The sequence below is a fragment of the Alligator mississippiensis genome, chromosome 1 (genome assembly GCF_030867095.1).
Source record: "Alligator mississippiensis isolate rAllMis1 chromosome 1, rAllMis1, whole genome shotgun sequence".
NCBI classification, from domain to species: domain Eukaryota; kingdom Metazoa; phylum Chordata; order Crocodylia; family Alligatoridae; genus Alligator; species Alligator mississippiensis.
In genome coordinates this window covers 179,288,178-179,307,391 of record NC_081824.1, presented here as the reverse complement: position 1 = coordinate 179,307,391, position 19,214 = coordinate 179,288,178, and the positions used below count along the sequence as shown (strand labels likewise).

General features: G+C 43.6%; 1 protein-coding gene across 2 annotated transcripts in view; it reads right to left on the bottom strand.

The window, feature by feature from the left end:
• Positions 1-19,214, bottom strand: part of ITPKB (inositol-trisphosphate 3-kinase B) — a 96,573-nt gene that overhangs the window by 19,285 nt on the left and 58,074 nt on the right. For both annotated transcript variants that reach the window (XM_006272616.4, XM_019483105.2), the window contains 2 exons: positions 1,078-1,177; positions 93-306 (listed from right to left, as the gene is read on the bottom strand). In XM_006272616.4, the coding sequence (XP_006272678.1) occupies positions 93-306; positions 1,078-1,177 (314 nt within the window). The remainder of the gene's footprint in view (positions 1-92; positions 307-1,077; positions 1,178-19,214) is intronic.

Sequence of the window (19,214 nt, the reverse complement as noted above, 5' to 3'; positions counted from 1 at the left end):
CCAGCATTAAGTTTGCTGCGAGTTCTGCACTTTCAAACTTCAGCATCATGTTTTTCCTACAAAGACAAGGGAATGCAGTAAACAGTACTCACCTGACTCCCATCTTGCAGTCCATAACACAGGGGGAGTCAAACTCAGCCAGCAGGTCATCCATCTGATTGTACCGCTCCCCATCCTTCATTACGTCCCCATGATAAGCAGGAACAAAGGGCTTCAGGACATCATTCATCAAGCGGTCCAAGCAGCGCTGCTCAGATTCACAGTGCTTCTTCAGTATCCTGCCATTGGCTGCTGCTTTAAAGCTTCCTGCAAGACAGAAGACAATACAAGACTTGCCTCAGCTCTGGAGCAGGACACCTTGCCAGGTAGAGGAAGACAGGCCAGGAATTTCAAGTCTCCTTCCCCTGTCCACCTCCCTACCCAAACAATATTTTAAAGGTTAAACACTCAGAAGTGCTGTGAATGGTTAACAAGCTTCTACTGATGGTTTTATTTAGTGTCAAAGGCAAATGATCATCACCGCTGCTAGGACTGATTCACTCCCACTTGAGTTTACAGCTAAAACTCATCACAGTAATTTCTACTGAAGATTAGTCCTGTTTAGAGGACTCTGTCTCCTCTTCCCCCCAATCACTGTCCTTAAGAGCTGGAACTCTCAGGAACTGGTAGGAGGAGAACTTAACATCACCTCCTACCTTCAGTCAGTGGCAGAGTTTGAACGGAGGTCCTCCATGAGGAAAGCACAAACCTCCACCACTTGACAGACATGAGTAACTCCAAAAGCTGGCAGCAGTCCTAAGCAACCACCTACTGTAGAGACTACACTTTACAAGCACAATATGCTAGAATTTCCTTCACCTCTACTTTGTGCTATTTAAGATCAGTTGCTCCCACAGCCCTGGGCTTCCCTAGAGGCTTAACAAATTAAACCCTGTGAAATTAATTCGGAGACAATTTAGGCTAACACAGCTAATTAGCTTAACAGTCGAGAACCTGCCTGATGCTCTGCCCTTTCATTAGTTTCATGCTCAGGAGCATCTCCTTGGGCTTTATATAGCACAGCTTGATGTCCCATACCTGCATGACCCGCCAGTTGGATCCAAGGGTACTTCTTCTTGAAGGACATAACAAAGGGGGACCAATGCACCATATTCTTGATCTTCCGCCATGATTTGCTCTGAGGGGGGAAAAATGAAAGGAACCCATGGAAGTGAATACAGTGGGTTTTTGCTACCCAAATCCAGCCCAGAGAGCGTATTAGTGTAGTACAGTTTTTTAGACAGCGGACAAAACTTTAAAGGCTGGAAAGGAAAGGAGCATTGGGGAACCTTCTCCTGTTTTGTCCCCATCATCACTGTCCCAAACCGAGTCACTGGGTGTCAACTCCCAACCCACCACTTACGTTAAGGCACAACCTTGAAGTGAATGGAATCACATTTTTCTGTGGGATAAGCAAGATAAGAAATCAAGAGAGTACCATACAGCACAATTACTAGATATCTTCTCCCTACTCCTCAGAGCTCCTCTTTAGGAAAGGGCAGAGTATTGCCTCCGTCCCAAGGTGCAACCATTACATTGAAATTTGAGTAGTCAAGATTTTTCATGAACTCCAGCATTTTTTACATGGATTTTACCTCTTGAACCATCTAAAAATTAATACAAAAAGCTTACTTTTATTCCCTTGTGAAAAACAGCTGCTTTGGTCACTACATTTTGAGCCTGTTTTAAGCAAGCGAATAACTATACTGGAGAGGACAGTTCACCTCTGACATGTGGAATTTGTTACCAGACAGATTGCATACTGTAGTAATGTAAATACTTCTGAGGGGCTGTACTCAAAAGACAGAAAAGTCTCATACAAAATGTGAAATCTTTCCTGAGAAAAGTTGTTTTCCTTAGATCCATTCAGTGGGATACACAGATAATAAAAAAGGCAGAGGTATTTCTTATTTCAACACCACAAGACTCTAGGAACTATGCATGCAGGCAGTATGCAACAGGGACAATGGAAAAATGTCTAATTGCACAGAATGAGGCAAACAGGGATTATCTTCTGGACAGTCACAAGTCACTGAATCCAACTTGGAAGTGCATGTTATATTACCCTCTTTTGCACAACCTGAAATGCAATCATTCCACAAAGCTAAGATCATACCCTCCTACTATTTGCAGAACTCCTATTTATCTGATAAGGATGTCTGACAACTCCATCAGCTAAACCCTTTACTAGGATATGTGGTAGAGTAAAGTCACAGGCAAGAGTCAGGCAGCTGGTATAGTAGCTGCTGATGTAGTTAGAGGAAATTTTATCTGGATGAAGCAAGCTGACAGGTGTCCATTTCCTGAACCATTCAGGTAGTAATTCTCCACTGTAGGAAGCTACAGGGCAGGGACTCCAGAGCAATCATGAGACTTGCAGAGTGCCAAGAGGATGTCTTTGCAAGACAGAGAAACCTTGATTATCTGAAGGGGTGTCCTGTGTTTTGAGACAATAGGCTCTTCTACTCACTTGGAGAGAGATGATGTCCTACAGCAGTGGTTTTCAACTTTTTTCATTTGTGGACCCCTAAAAAGTTTCAAAGAGACGTGTGGACCCGCTTTCTATTTAAGTGTGGGTATTCACATGCTTTTGATTGATCATAGTCATCTTTTGCAGACCCCTTCAAAACAGTCTGCAGACCCTCAGGGGTCCACGGACCATAGGTTGAAAACCACTGCCATACAGTGTGATAAGGCAATTAAGTGTTAATGCTAAATGTCAAAGGTTCAAGCAGTCTGCCCTGGATTGGCAAGGGCCAAACGTTTTGGCGGGGGTGCCACCAATTAGCCCCGCACCCTCCTCGAGTGCCACTCTGATCCTCTTTCCTGCCTGATCAGCTGATCTGTTTTCTGTCCTATTCCTTGCCCAGTTTGCCATGTGTCACACAGGGGCGGCCCATGCCACCTGTGGTATTTGTACTATACACTGGCCACTCCTGCCCTAGATAGTGCCATTTAGGGGCAGCCCAAGTAAGGGTGGTACAGAGCTGCCTCCTGGGATATCCGAGGAATGCCTTCCCAAGCAGCCTATGGGCAAGCAAGAACATACCACCCCATACTTTACACTGGCCTCCTGCAGGACAGCGAGGGCACGCAGGGCCTGTTACATTCAGTGTCAGGCACTTAAGAGGGAGGACAAAAGGAAGGATCCCTGTGCACTGCCTCCTTCCCCATCCCTCACCCAGGGTTTATGTTGGCAACTGTCCTGGGATTGAAACTGTTAGCCTGCTCTTTGGATTGTTTGCAGGACCAGACCAGAAGCTTGGCAGAGAAACCTCCTGGAATTAGATCACCCAGGGCATCCCCCTCTCCAGCACTGTGTTCAGGATTGTTTTGTATTTGAGCTGTAGCTATGCCAGGTTGGGTCAAGGATGCAGAAGGCAGCTCCCTACCTGACATGGGGATGAATGTTTTATTTCCATGTAAAGTGCCAGAAGCTATGCACTTTGGCTGTTCTTTGTTCTCTCTTGGCAGACAGCACCCGGGGTTTTCCCCTCCTTTTGTTTTTAAATAGCACTCAAGTTCTGACTGATGTCATTTAAGAGAGAAAGAGAGAGAGAGACTCTAGTCTCCAAGGGAGTTTAGGCTCCAGAGCAATGTGACCCAACTCGTCTAAAATAGAGAGGAGGAATCCTCCCACCAAACAGAAACATAAGTCACTCAGGCCCAGGATGGACGCCAAGGCAACAAGTGTTCTCGAGCCAAGATTTTGTTTTTCGGTGGTTAGAGGTTTATAGCAAAAAGCTTGATGTACTTCAAAAGCATAAGCAAAAAAAATGAAGCTCCAAAACTACTGCAAGCCTTCCTGATCCTTCCTCCAGCTGAGGCTTTCTGATGAGAGAGGCATGCTAATGAATTCTGCTCTATGGATTTCAATTTCCCTTCTTCTATCAGACCCCAGGGCCTCTTCAGCCAAGAAAATTGAGGCTTTTAACTCCAGGGAAGGGTTAATCCCTTGCCCCTGGCAACTTGTTCATGCCAAGTATAGATTAGAGGCCACTGACTTATGGAGTGAACTTTCTATTGAGTTGAACAAGATAAGAATCCTAAAAAGGCAAGGGAGCCAGGTTGAAGAGTAACCAGCCTCAAGCATGGCTACAAGAATTGCAGCACATTTACAGCACCTTCAGAAGGGGAGAACAAAACAAAATAAAAAAACCCAAAACATTTTGATGCAGTTCTTGCCTGGTTTCATGCACACCTTTGGAGAAGTGATTCTTTCACACCAGTCACTGCATTTTGGATCAGCTTGCACATGCTAACTGTCCCTCAGCCCTGCTAAGCAGTCAGACCCTTAGATCCAATAAAAGGAGCCTTTTATTGAGCCGGTAGAGGAAAATAAAAGAGGCTGAAGTCTTTCACAGAATTTGTATTTTAGTACCCAAGAGATTTACTTGGAAGTTGTGTGAAAGATTTCCCACAAAAACCGGAAACAACTAGGGGCTGCAAACAGCAGCTCTGGTCTTGAGTTCAAGTTGCCAGAGATCATCCCCAGCATACTTACTGCCACTTCAGGTGTGCGCAGAGCTTTGCAACATGTTAAGGAGGATTCAAGTGATGTCAGGCTTTCAAACTGGCTTAGATTTGTTGGGGGCAAGTCGCGTGTAATTTGAAAGGCTGAGCTTATCCCACACTATGACAGCTAATCCACCTTCACAGAAAGCATTTCCATGCATGTTCTGAGACACAGCACTTCACTGGAGCCCACCCAGTAGAAACTGCAAAGTTAGCCAAGTCCTCACCCTGGGCAGTATACAGCTCTGACAGGCAGCAGCCTCTGCATTCATTACTACAATCTGCAATTCCTGCAGGAGCCATCTTACTTTACATTTGGCTTCGCATACTCTTCCCCCGTCCCCACACACTTTAATAAAGGAAAGTTTACTTTATTAAAAAGTTCTTCCGTGCCATCAGCCCACAGCTTATTATGCATTATTCTCAGAAAATGGCACAAGAGCAGCTTGTTTTCCTGGCTAACCTACTGGGGCTCTTTTACATTTCTTTTTCAACAAAAGTACTCCTGACTGCTCTGTTCAAGTAGCTGCCAACATACAATACATTTTTCTACAGACAATTCTCCTAATAAACCAGGCAGCCTCAGTTTCCATCCTTGGAAACTGTTATTTCTCATTTTCAGAAACACAGGGGCAATGGTTTTTCTTTGTTAGATTCACACAAAGAAAACCTAGTGGCCCTGGTATTCCAGTTTATTTGAAGACAACCTCACTCCACCCAGAGGAACTTCTCCAGTGGGATAAAGGGTGGGTTCAGAGAGGAAAAAAACAGAGCAGCCTGGATGAGGAGGGCAGCTGGGCAGGGCATGAAGCCAGCAGGCTGGACTCTACTTTCAGCAGGAGACAACAATCTTAACTAAAACCTTCTGCAATACAGCGCAGCGAAGACAGGACATCGGCAGGAATGGCCCTTTTTGCAAGACACGTTTAAGCAACCAGCAGCAGGCTGAGCAGCTTTGGCAAGCATGCCTAGATATGGTATATTCTATACATGGGGTACCCCTCCCTTCCTTCCAAAATAAAATGCAACATACATTCTGTCAGTGGGGCTTATTACTTTGTTCTCCAAACAGCTTTCTTCTCCGGGCAAGGCCAGCTTGTCCACTGTCGCCTTGGTTTGCCAAGTGTCCTATCTCCAGTCCTCCACAGTGCGAGGTGTGTTCTCAGCCCAGTCTCCAGGAGGGGACCATGAGAGTCACTGGCCATATTTTGTTTCTGGTGAATCCCAACCAAAAGAGTCTGTCCACAAATCAGCTTCAATTCATGCAAAGATGAACTCACTTCATACAAATGGGCTTGGGATTCCACTTGAATACTAGACCAACACAAGAGCGCTCAGAAAGCTGAAGAAACTCAGTTCCTGAGCGGCGCATTGCTTTAGTTTTACTCTACAAGCTGTGTTTAGAAAACAGCAGCTCTTTCCACCAGAGTTGGCTGTTGTTTCCACCACAGTACCACACCCTGAACTATTGATACATTACAACAGAAGTGTTAATGCTATTTACAGCTAACTGAAGTTCTTTAAACTGGTTTTTGGCCTAGAATTAAAGGGTCACCTCCAGGCTTTTACTAACAGCTAGTTTGTATTTCAGCAAGTTATCTGAAGGTAGATTCAAGTATGAATGAACAATTAGGTAAGCTGGCTGCAACTGCAGAAATCTGCAGACACACAGGGGAAACAGTATCTACCAGCAGGGACACAGATCCATAATAAAAGCATTATGATGCTTCATTAGGGTACTCCTTTGGTAATATCCAGTCCATGAAGTTCTCTCTCAAAGTGTATACAAAAAGAATTTTTAAACTAAGTCAATGGGACTACTCATATGCCAAAAGTGAAGCACTCACTTTGTATGAAATAAACAAGACATGCATAGATAGCCATGCACTCTAGGCAGGGCCCAGGCAGTGGTGTTTGACAGAGCCTATCCTACCAAATGATAAGGGAACACCAGTTAATTTAATGCAACTGCTGCAACAGTCAGGCTGCTGTGCATCTAAGCAGGGCAGGGATGGAAGGTGTTTGATGCAGTGAGAGAACGCTACATTTCACCAGCCACAGCACCAAATGCCAAGAGATGAGCTATTTTGTGCTAAATCTTCCAGCGACTATGCAAATATATTCAGCGTACAGCTCTACTGTTCACACAGGCAGTTTGATGGAAGTGGGCTAAATACTATAACTAGGATCTGATGCATTAGATTAATTTAAAAGAAACTTAGGAGCTAAAAAATTCACACTTTCTTCTGCCCCAACAAAGCAGTAGCTACTTGCTAGCTTCTTTCTGTGCATTTCTGAATGCAAGGCCCCACCACACACAGTGCAGAGTGCCCTCAGTAGGGGAAGGTTACAGCAGATGTAGGATTAGGACTCTGGCTGTGAACACTCCCTTTCAGTGGGTGGGGGAAGAGGGCAGAGAAGACACCGTTTTATTTGTCTGCTGTGCCTTTAGGAAAGCTAAAACTGTAGGCTTTCCCATCTGTCAATGCTTCATATGGAAAGTGCAGCATATGAAAACTGAGTGCCAACCCAAAAGGTCAGAGAAAACATTATGCCTAATTGCATTAAACAAAACATAACAGATCAGCTCAACATTTACGGTACATATTTTCCTTATGGCAGACAGCTTTCCTTTAAGCAGGTGAAACTAATAACTGCTCTAAGGAGATATGCCTTCTGAGAGCATCCATCCGCTTATGCTCCCCATACTTGCATGGAATTTGACAGAATTGTAACAGTATTGTTTCCCTTATGTATGCAGCCAGAGATCTGTGGCGACCAACTTCATTTGCTGCAATTATAGTTTCCTACAGTTTTATAGACCAGTTGTTCCTGGAAAATGCTGGGGTCAGACTTGTACTGAAATATTTTTTTGTTATGAACTCCAGCACATTATGTCAGAGTCAAGATCTAACTTGACCTTAGGCTTAAGAAAAAGGAGAGAGAATGCAGAGGGAGCTTGTAGTTAGTGACCTCTTCCTATGCTGAAGAAAACTTCCTCCCCATCTCTCCCTCCGGGGAGATTTTGAAAGAATTTAAGAGATGGAAAGCTAGAGGTAGACTTCAAGGGACACTTTGGTGGAGTGCGAGGGGAGATCCTAGTAAAGAATCCAATACAGAGGGGCTGACAACCTACTGTTCTCACTAGAACTGCAGGTGCTAAGTAGTTCTGTAAATCAGGCCCAGAATAAATAGGTTTATCCATTCATCCAGTTTTGGAAAAGCAAACAGAGCTAAAGAAGTTGAGCTCAGGAGCAGAGGGAGGATCAAAGCCCAGGCTGCTAGCTCTATTTATAGACACTCCCACCCATTTAGATTTTGACAAATTTAATCCTTGGAATCCTTCCCCCCCCCCCCTTCCACAGTAGGATGGAGTGAACTAAGTGCAACTTCTAAAATCTACGCCAGGAACCAGCAACCAGTCCCACTTTTGCTAGTGTGGCACTTCAGTAACCGTTGGGGTGGTTAATGCCTGCAAACTATCCTGACCACCAGTGCATTTCATATTTCCTTAACGACTGAAAATAACATGTGGTGATTGCCTTTACTGAGATCAAAGTTTGCAAAGCCAGCAGGGACCTTTGCTCCCTGGGTCCAAGCTGCTTCAAGTTTGCATTGACACACATCACCGTGAGAAGCAGTGTTCTCTGCCCCCTTTCCTTTTGCTGTATGGCAATTAACCCGGTCCAAAAAGGGAACTCCAGCCACAGGAGGTTTTTTTGCTGCATTATGAGAAGTCCCTGGAGGATCAGATTTGCAGCAGCACTTGATAGGTGCTGGGGAGTTTGTAATTGGCAACCTTTAGAGGTATAGTGATTAGCTGGTGGCTCCCAGAACCTACTGCTATATCCCCTACCCCCCCACAAAAAGAGAAGGAAGGAGGACAGGTTGAACTCAGTATTTAGTGGAATCCTTTAAAGGGAGGGAGAAAGAAAACCCGGGCATGCAGTATGTTTACCCATGGAGTTCATTTCGTGTCAGCCTGTTTTGAGGCCACAGTACATGCAGCCAAGGAAAAAGAGGCTATTTAGTTTAAAAGAATGAATGTTTTCTTTTGGCCTTAAAAAAAAAAAAAAGTATTTAAGGTTTCCCTAGTGATGATTTGTTTCCCTCCACTGGAAAAGCCCTGTCCCTCCAGAAGCGATAGGGAGGCCAGCTTTGTTTATTGTACAAGACACTGCCATGCAGATGGCAACAACACAACCTGTGTTCAAGCCTTGGCAGGTAGGTGCTTCAGGCTGAACAGCTTGCTCCTGGAACCGCATTTGAAAACCTGGCCTCAGAGCATCGGAATGTCCTGGCACGGACCGGAGTAAAAACATGGTTGAATGACAAGAGGCTACGGAGCAGAAAGCTGTATGGCATCTCTTCTGGCGCACGATCACAAGTGTGTGACAGGGCTCAGACTGTGCTCTTTTCTTTCAAGGCTTAGACATCTGCTGTGCAATCTTTCCTGATCAAAAAGTAAAGGAAGAATGCAGCTTCTGGTTCCATTCCACCATGCTAGCCATCTCCTCCCCTTTTAGGCAACCTTTTGGTCTTGGGGGAAAAAAAATATATCAGCAGCTTTCTACTCACTCACTATTCTGTTATGAAGCCTGAGCCTTTTGCTTTCAAAATTGTGATGCAGATAGAGTGGAAGGGAGCCACCCTGACACTGTTCTTCATCAAGGAACTCCTCCTCACCTCCTCAGGGCCTCCTACTGCCAGAGCGCAAGCTGCCTACATGCCAGCTCACTTGTTAAAGTACTAGCTCACAGTGGAAAGACCTTGAAATCAAGGGATGCTCAAACTTTGTTCAGTCAAATGTATATCATATCCCTAATCTGTGCGAATTAAAATCTCAGCAGCTCATTCCAAATCTTAAACGTGCTCCCATCACATTTTTATACTGCCCCCATCACCATACTATCTGTAGAGCCAGGACACTCATGACCAGCACCAGCCTTTCCCAGTTACTGGAAGGGAAGATGGTCTAGTGGGTGGGAAGCAAGTCTGGGACTCTGGAGAACCTCTGCTTTATGCTCCATTTTGCTCCATTTCTTGTAGGGGACCCTGGGCAAATTACTCTTCCTCCTCTGTCTCATCATCAAGACAGGCAGTTAGCTCCCCACTATAAAGACCTTTCCAAATTATTGGATGGCTCCACTCCCCACAACTTCCAAGATTCCATTGCATTTAGCAGATATTATGTGAAAGTCATAGCATGCATATTATTTCCATTGCCTCAGATACTCTGGTTTTTCAAAAGCTATGCAGTTCCACTGACCAAGCCACTCCCATCGAATTTCAGTGGGAGTTCCTCTTCTTCCAAGAGGAGATTAGCAATAGCCCATTTCCCCCTCCCCAGTCAAGGTTTTGCTCTTAACACTAAATTAGTGGTTCTCAGCCTTTTCAGGCTCAAGGCACACCTCCATAACCTTTCTGAATTTAATGACACCCCATTTCAAAAAACAATTTAAACTTGGGGGTTTTTTGCTATGTTCAAAATAGAACAGTTCTTCTGGTGCAAAGATACTTGGAAAGACCAAGAGAGGTCAGAATGTTTTTGACACTGTAGATTCCTATTTTCAAACTCTAGTTATATCTTATGAATGTTGTGTAGATGTTTGCACACCCAACAGTGCTAATATTGCATGGCACACTCCAGCACCCTTAAAAAAAAAAAAAAAAATCTCGCAGCACCCTTGTTAATAATCATTGCTTGACATTAACCACCCCCAACTATTCCTGCTGAAGCATGAAGTCAGCACAACAGCCTTGGTAAGATTTACAGGATCTAGTAACATCTGCCTAGATCACATGAAAATATTCCAGTTTTTAAGAAAGCAATAGTTTGCTAGAGTATTGTTACAAAATCCTTCCTGCATTATAGGCATGAAGAAATGGAGGCTGAAAATGCAAACCCAAGAGCTTCTTCTCTGGTACAAAATATATCGTTATAACAAAAGGAAGTGGCTGTTGAGGGAGCATGTGGAGTGCAAGTCACCCTTGCTATATTTCCAAATGACTGCATGTTTACAACCTGAACCTCAAACCATGTTCTACTCCCACCCATCCCCACCTGTAACACAGAAAGAATACCTACTTTACAAAACATTTTTAACATTCATAAAGGAACAGCACAAACTAAGAGTGAGGTATTGTATTTAACAACCATTCAGCCCTGATTGCACAGCTATAACCACCCACCCCTCTAGCAACAAAGCCTCCATTTCCTATTTCACAAAGATGTATTTATCTAAGGCCTCACAGTAGGTAACTGAATGGCATAGCTGGAACTGGGGCTCAAAAGCCACTGAGTCCCAAATCCATAGCTGTGCCTCTGATACTTCCTCCTGAAAGAGAGTCCTTATTTTAAACAGCTTAGTTTCCTAATATAGATTAGTCATAACTGGTTTTCCAGTAAAGCTGGTTGAATTATTAAATTAAAGTTGTGTGAGACAAGCGCAGCCAATCTTGTTTGGGAACAGATCCAGATTTCTAAAATGTAATTTTCTTCATTAAATATACCTAAATTAGCTTTGCTAAACAATTTCCAGTTTGGAGAAGAAATGGCTCATGAATAGGCATTTGCAATTTGTGGTATGTGGGTAGCCACCTAAATCATATAGCATTTCTACTCTGCAAGTGCATGGCAAGTTTTAAAGCTAAATAGATTAAGGATATACTCACTGGAGGGCAGAATTAAGTCAAATCATCCACACCTAAAGAGTCTAGGGCAGCAGTGCCCCGCTCATCCAGCCCTGCAGGCCAAATGATATAACTCTGTGCTCTGGATCTGGCTTGTGGGGTTCCCTGGCGGTCTCAAAATTTGATGGCAGGACAGCTTGTGTTAATTGCTATGGCTGCAGGAGCTGTAGCAATGGACACTGCCACCACTTGTCATGCCACCAAACATCCAGACCACGGGGAGGCCCATGGCCCAGAGGACACTGCTCCTGGTCCCCATCCTGGGGGAACAGGAAGTCTTCACTGCAAAGTGCTCACTAACAGCAAGCAAAGGTGATGAGTAGCCAAACTGAGCAGCTATTCAGACATTTCTTTAGAGTGCTGCTTTCTGCACTTGACAACTACAACACATTGTCCTGAGACCTGACCATAAGCACTAGAGAAGTTAGTGGGGGCTTTGCCACCTACTTCAATGGCAACGGCATTGAGTCTCTGATGACTTGCTTTTTATCCTCTTTGCACTTGTAAAGAGATGAAGTGAGGTTGCAGTGCATGGACTCTTGCTAGCCACAGATCGGGTAAGAAAAAGACAGAGGCCCAGGCTGTCCTGTACATCAGCCCCACCTTACTGAAGCAACCCTGGTTTCCCATTCTTATCTGACTTGCCCTGAAAGGACCCCTCCTCCTCCTGCCATCATTAACCTATTAGCTGGCAACTAACAGCACAGGCTTTTGAACTAAAGAGCATTATCACCTGTATTTTGAGAGAACAGAGATTATCCCTTCTGGATGCCAAATACAAAGTTGGTTCCAGGCTTGTTTTTTATTCCTGGCCACAAACAATTTCAACATGAAGCCAGCACAAAAGTTCAATAGTCCACAGAAGCAGAGGGCTGCAGTTTAGAAGTCAGAGGGTGTTTATTCTTAAAAGTCACCATGAAAGTTTAAGACTATCAAGTCTTAGTAGGCTATAGGTCTGCAGTAAAAAAAAAATCCACCGGGGTCAGTGACTGAGCTTTGTGCTTGGAAGCAAGACAGTTAGAAAAGTTATCAGCTGCAGGGAAAGTGCTTGATAGGAACTATATAGCCACAAAACAGAAAGACAGCTCCATGAGTATGGCTGGCAAGCCCAGAGGAAAGCAAGCGTTTAAAGGACTGGCTCCCCACCCCCTTTTTTCAGTGGTAATACTGTAATAGGTCAGATGAAACTATTACTCCATGTTGCATGTAGGCATTTATATATTTTACAGGTTAGTTTGACTCGCAATGTGTAACTTGCCCTGCTTAGAGACACTTGGTACAATACCTTAAAGATGAGATAGTCCCAGTCAGCAGAAGAATTCAATATGAGGTGCTAATACTTAAGCAGGAAGCTGTGCATTGGTTTCCTATTAGCTTTAGGGTGCAGTTCAGAATAAACTCGGGGCTTGGCCAGCCAAGTCCTGTTTCTCCCCTTGGATATCACTATGGCAATTCTCACTAGAGCTGTGTGCAAGTGGCAAAGCACTTTTGGTGGATGGCCATCCCAAGCAAAGGCTGATCTAGGGCAGACTTGAATACATAATAATACAAGATGCCTCTGTTTAGCCTGGCATTTTAACAGGCAGAGAGTATACAGGCTGATTCAGGAGAGGACTGATTTGTAGCCAAGTTGATTAGCCATCTATAATGATCTACTTCTCTAGCAATGCTTAAAGAGGACGATTTATGCATTTAAATAAAATAAATAAAAATGGTTCTAGAAGTGAAAAAGCCAAAAGAAAAATCTCCAAACCTTGTACAAGGCAAAAAGTTAAAACCTACTTACTATGAAGCTGATTTAAAGCAGAAATTAAATATAAAAGCTCCAAATCCCAGTGATTTAGCTCCAAACTAAGATTTCTAGAAGCCTTGTTGAAAGACCAGCTCAACAAGGGATTTTTATGTAAGCCCTACAGATGGGGATACAGTAGTAGGACAGTGTTTAGATGCAAAAAAGTATTTCATTCACTATCTTTTATTTAGTTCATCTCTGTAGTACTAGGCTATTACACTACACCACTTGCCTTTTGCTAGACTGCATGTAATTTTCCTGTGAAAGTGAGAAATATTGAATGAGTGTTTTAATTTGGGGTGTTTTGGGGGAGGGAGTTGTTTGCTTTTTTTAAGTAGAGATTTGCTCTACTTAAAGACAAATGCATGGAACAAGTTTACTTTAGGTCACATTTGTTTGGGGGAAAAAAAAAAACACCACTCAAAAATCAAGAGTTTCACCCAAAGAACCTTGTCTGAGTTTATTCACTTGCATTAGACACATGGAATGAGAGAGTGATTTGGGGGAATCGTCATGAATTTTACAGATATGACTGAACCCTAAAGTTGAATAAGTAATGTTGAACAGCTGTAGCCTCTTAATTCCCTTTAAATCAGTTTAGCTCTTTGGTTTATATTCACTAGTGCTTAGAAGATTTAAAGTGCTAGTCTAAGTTTTATTGTTTTTCCTGCTTTGGTATGGCAACTGCAAATGCTTTGTTAAGTGGAGGAAGAAGTCCCATCACTTTCATAGCAGCTTCTGTAAATCATGACCTCTGCTGAGCTGATTTTTGTAATACAGAGGAGTCATCACACAGAGAAAGAGCTCAAGAGTAAGGACTGCCATGCCAGGCTGGGGAACAAACTGGCCTACACAGACTGCACAATGAACAGCGGGTTATGTTAGTTGCAAAACCCAATAGCAGAACACTAACCTCCCTGAGCAATCTAACCCTGACATCAGGGTACCTGTTCTTTAAAAAAAACAACAAAAACAACAACAACAAAATTGCAGACCAAGAAAATCATCAGAATTGGATCCAGAGACTCTGGATTCTTATCCCATTACCTGAACAAACTGCTTTACTGCTTTATTTATCTCTTTTGATCTCTTCAACCCACCTTTCCCTACCAGAATAAACACACAGAGACAAGATTCTATCAAAGACAAGAACACCTAGTTACCTGTGGGGACACATTTCTCACAAGAAAAATCACTCTCTCCAATATCACAGTTCTAATCCTCAGAGGGAATTTACAAAATACCTTCCACAGAGAAGCCTATGAACTTCACTGCATCAATCTACTGGATACAAAAAATCATGGACTAAATATAGACTCTGGATTTATGACACATTATAACCTGCCTAACATCTGACTCCTCAGGCACCTCTCCATTTTTTACCAGCTATATTCATTCCCTCCCCCCCATCTATTGACTACAGCTACATTCATTCCCCTTCCCCACCTGTTTCTTACTTACTGACTCCCTCAATTCATGTTTTAACTGATTGGCTTTCTTGCATGTGTACTGGCCTCTAGCTTCTTTACTACTCCATCCAGGAAGAGCACAGACCAACTGCAGACATTTCTCCCAGACAAAGAGTATTTGTACCTGAAAGCTTGAAAAGAAGAATTTGGATATATTTAATGAAGAATTTTTCCAACTACTATTTTTGAGTTGGTCTAATAAAAGATAATTGGATTTACCCAAGGAAACTGGTCTACCTTTTCCTATCCTTTGTATTTAAATGACCTTACTTAAAGTCATTTAGTATCCCCCATCTCTGCAAGTCCATTCTAGCATCTGATGAAGCAAGCTGTTGCCAAAAAAAGCGCATGCCTCTTTAAATGAGTTAGCCTATAAAGGTGCCACTTTGCCCTGCCTTCTGCCTAGCAAGTTATGTTAGTCTGTTTTACTTAAAAAATGTAAATCCTCTCCTCGCCATAGAATATAAAGGTTTCACATTTGTACGGGGCAGAGGAATGGCATAGGCATATCACTGCCTGCCCCCACAATCACACACCCCTCCCCTGTTTCCTCCCCCCTCTCAGGTGTCCTCTGTTTTTATACCGGAAATATAGTAACCTTAAGTAAGTAGAGGTGAGCACAGTAGCAGAGCAGGCTTCCTGTTTTGTTAGCTGGTGAAGGTATGCCTAAGAACTGGAAGAGACTAGCATCCACACTATTACAATACATACTCCAAAGCTCATGGATGCTCCTAAATGCTCATGACAGAAGTGCTGGTCTCCTTCCCTAACTCCTGAATCCCACTTTTGCCCTAGTTCTGTGCTATAGTCAGGATATTTGCTATAACTGAGTAAGGCTACTATACAGCAGGGACTACCATATGGTCCCAAGCAGGTGAGCTCCTGCAAGAGAAGAGAACCAGTTTGTGTCAGCAAACCTGTTCCTCAAATTCTTCCCACAGGACAATTAAGGACTGCTTATAGTTAGTTTCTTTTTTTATTTTTAAGAAGCTCTTGATCAGGAGGCTTGGTCTCAGTAGAGAAACTGCTTCCCAGATTCCAGCATGGTAAGTAAACTAAAAATCAATTTCCCCCAGAAGCATAACCATTACTAAGGTCTGCAAAAGATGTGCACACAGCTGCAGCTGATGCAGTAATTGAAATTCTGGGTCTAAATACAGCTTTCACATCCTTGGAGTCAGAAGCTATGCAAGAGAAAATACTGGTCACTAGCAACTGTAGATAATAGCAAAACTTTAAGTCTACTGGCCTGGTTCTTTCTATGAGCAATAAGCACTTTATTGGACCTACAATCTTAAACTTACAAGTTGGAGCCTCTGGGGGGGAAATAGCAGAGGAGAGAGAAAGTCATTGGGAGGGAAAGTGGGTGGAGGAACATAGCTAAAGAGTCAAAAATATTAGCTCCCCATCAGCTCAGTATGTTGTGCGGACAATGATGACCTTTGAGGTTATGATCAAGAGTGAAAAGTTCGTATGAATGTCAGACACATCAAGTGCTTCTTTGGCCTACAACAGCAGAACTACTTCAGTGAGGTCAAATCAACAGTGATCAGACATCAGGGCAACCTCACAGCGTCACTTATGTCTTTAAGGGATCCTTTCCCCCCCAGCACCACGTACACTAACCATTTGTTTAGCTGGGAGTCATCAAAATACCTGTGTTTTAGCAAACAAGAGAAGATGCCTTGCTCAGCTCCACTGCATGCAATATCAGCTACTGAAACAGGCACTGCCAAGGCCACTTAGTTTTACAGAATGTGCCTCCTTCATCCAGCACTTCAGCTGGGAGAAGTGCATTAACCACATAGAAAGACACTTGCACAAAGTAGGCAAGTATAAATGGTTATCCTTGTTGAATGCTGGGAGGGCAGTAACAAGTCAGCTGTGGTCAGCAAACTGTGGTTTCCCTTTTCATTGACAAAGGTGACAGATGAGTGAGCAGCCCTGCAGCTTGGGGGAAAGCCAAAAAAAATTAGATGACAAGTGAGGAGGCCTCCTTGGTAGCTAGAGGGAAGGGGTGGGTGCTGTCTACTTGTTTCTTTTACACACTACCCCCCCTATTTTTATTTTTTTTTACACAACCCTTCTTGGCTTTGGCTTGTCAATTCTACCTACCTAGCAGGAAGTGGCGCACCTTATAAACTAACCCAGAGCTGTCCAACTTCCCTGTGGCTGGGGGTCATAGAGTGCCAGGATCCTGCCCCCACTGTGCAGGCAGCACTGACAGCTTGTGCCCCCCCCACAGCTCTCCTCCACTGTATGGCTGTGGAAGATGCAGCTGCAGGGGCGCCATGGGCCTCATGTGGCCTGCAGGCCACCTACTGAACAGTCCTGGACTAACATGGACCCTGCCTTCTGCCTGATTTCATCGACGTTAGGGCTGGAAGGGACCTCGGAAGATCAGAGTCCAGCCCCCTGTCCCAGGGGCAATTGTGTGCAGCTAACTACCTCTCTCTACTGACCCAATAAGCCTATTAAATATGGTAGCTGGAACCAAGGATTCTGGACTCAGAGCTCAGAGGAACACCATCAAAATCCACCCAGCCCCTAACATTGTTCTCATAAACACTGATTGTTATGTTTTCAGCTTAAAACTAACATTGATGCCCAGAGGTATGGCCAGAAAAACAGTGAGAGGATTTCGACTGTAAACACTTTAAGGGAATTGCATTGTATAGCTCCTATATAAACTGTGGTTATCTCATGGGTGATCTTCCTTCACTACCAAAAGGCCAATCATTCCTGCTTACATTCTCCCAACAGCACCAAGTCGAGTAAAAAGAATCACGAGCACCTAACGTGTTCAAGTTACAATAGAAACCTGAGCTGTCAGAAGGGAGTTTACTGCTTTAACTTGTGTTTACAGTGTTCCACTGGGTGCTGAGGAGGAAGTGGTTTCTCTAACCCAAAGGGGAAATGCTCATCTGAAACAGGAAAATGGAACTTTCTTTTGAGCATTAATAATGGAAAATAGTGTCTGCAGGGCTGCTTGCATAACCACTGGGCAGTGCAAAGGGAGCTTTCAAATACTTTCTTCTCGCAAACCCACCCAGTCATCTGCATAAAGATTCTGGAGGACCTGATTCTGTCCTTTGGGACCCCTTTACAACACAAAACAAAGGTCGGTGACACTGGCTCACATTTCACTTACCCCATGACTATTTTTTTCCTGGTGCAGATCCAGAGAATCTCCACTAGCCTCAAAATTTAAAAGTGACATTTGACCCTTAGTTAACCATCCGGTCAATATCTGCTCAGAAGTAGAACCCAGCTCACTCACATGACTGCTTCTGATCTGCTGGAGTGAAGACCAGCAAAACAGCTCAGCCAAGCAAGCAAATCTGATAGCTCACGCCACACAGGAGCAGGTCTGGTGAGGTGGTGCTTTTTATTTTACAAAACAAGTCAGCACTTTAGTTGCCATTTATGATAATCCAGGTTTATGGTTCCAGGATACAAAAACAGTAACACCCATGCAATTTTCAAAACTAAGTACTTGCATAAAGTGATTTAAGAGAGACATAAGCAAGATATGTGGTATGGCATGGCGCTTATTGACAATTAAGTCATAACCACAGGGCTCTTGCCGCTTCAACTACAGCAGCAGTCCTAAGGTAGCCAGGCACTTAGTTTCACCCCAGCTGTACTAGTGAGTGAGATTTCTGCCACCAGAGCTACACCAGCGCTGCTCAAAAATGACAGTCTGATAGTACAAAGTGACATCTGCTGGCAGGCTTGTATTTACATCAGGGGTTTTGCTAGCCATTATGTGATATAAAGAAGGTCTCAGGTAATGGCTATGTTACTTACTGGGCGCATCTACAAGATGCTGATTGCGCAGTAGCCCGATACTACTGCACAAGTAGCGTCGCATGGCAAAAACTGTGATCAGTGGCGTCACAAAAAAAATGGTATTCACCAGTGCTCCTGTGCAGTAACTTGGGTTACTGCGCTTTTATTTAGTACTTGTATAAGCAAGTACTACTTTTATAAGCTACTCCACAGTAACTGCTGGTTTGCAGCTCTTGCCCCTCAGTGGAAAGGAACAAAGCAAAAGAAGATTACCTGTTACAAACTTGTGCTCTACCTAATTTACTTCACAGTGCCCACATCTACATGAGATGCTACTGCACAGTGGTTACTGCACATTCATTTAGTACTTCTTTCTTATGTATTTATATGCCAAGTGACAGCACCCTGGAAGAAGCAATGTAATAAAACTCCTTCAAGGGCAGAATTTAGTCTAACTATCTTAAACATGTAGGCAGCATCCAATAACTGCCACTTCTAGTGCCATGCTTATAACTCTAAAACAGAGCTCATTGTATTAGGGAGCAGTTTAATTTTGTACTCCCTTTAGAAACATTTTATTTTTCATGTGACTCAGCAACAAGCGTTGGAGTAAGCTGCTAGATTAGACCAACGGTTTAAGAGAGGTTCCTCCTAGAAAGACGAGCCAACAGAAGTATATGATAGACTTGTATTGAGCATGGGCACAGATCTTCCATACAGAGATAGGGATCAGTCGGAATGATGAAACACAGGGTGCTGACATATCTACACAGAAAAGAGTTGCTCTGCAGCAGGGGTGAGGAGCTCTCCCTTCATTTGAAAGAAGTAAAATGATAGGAGGAGATTAAAGATGTATAAGGGAGTCAGTCATATCACTACCTTATACTACCCAGTCATTGCTACAACTGGATCAA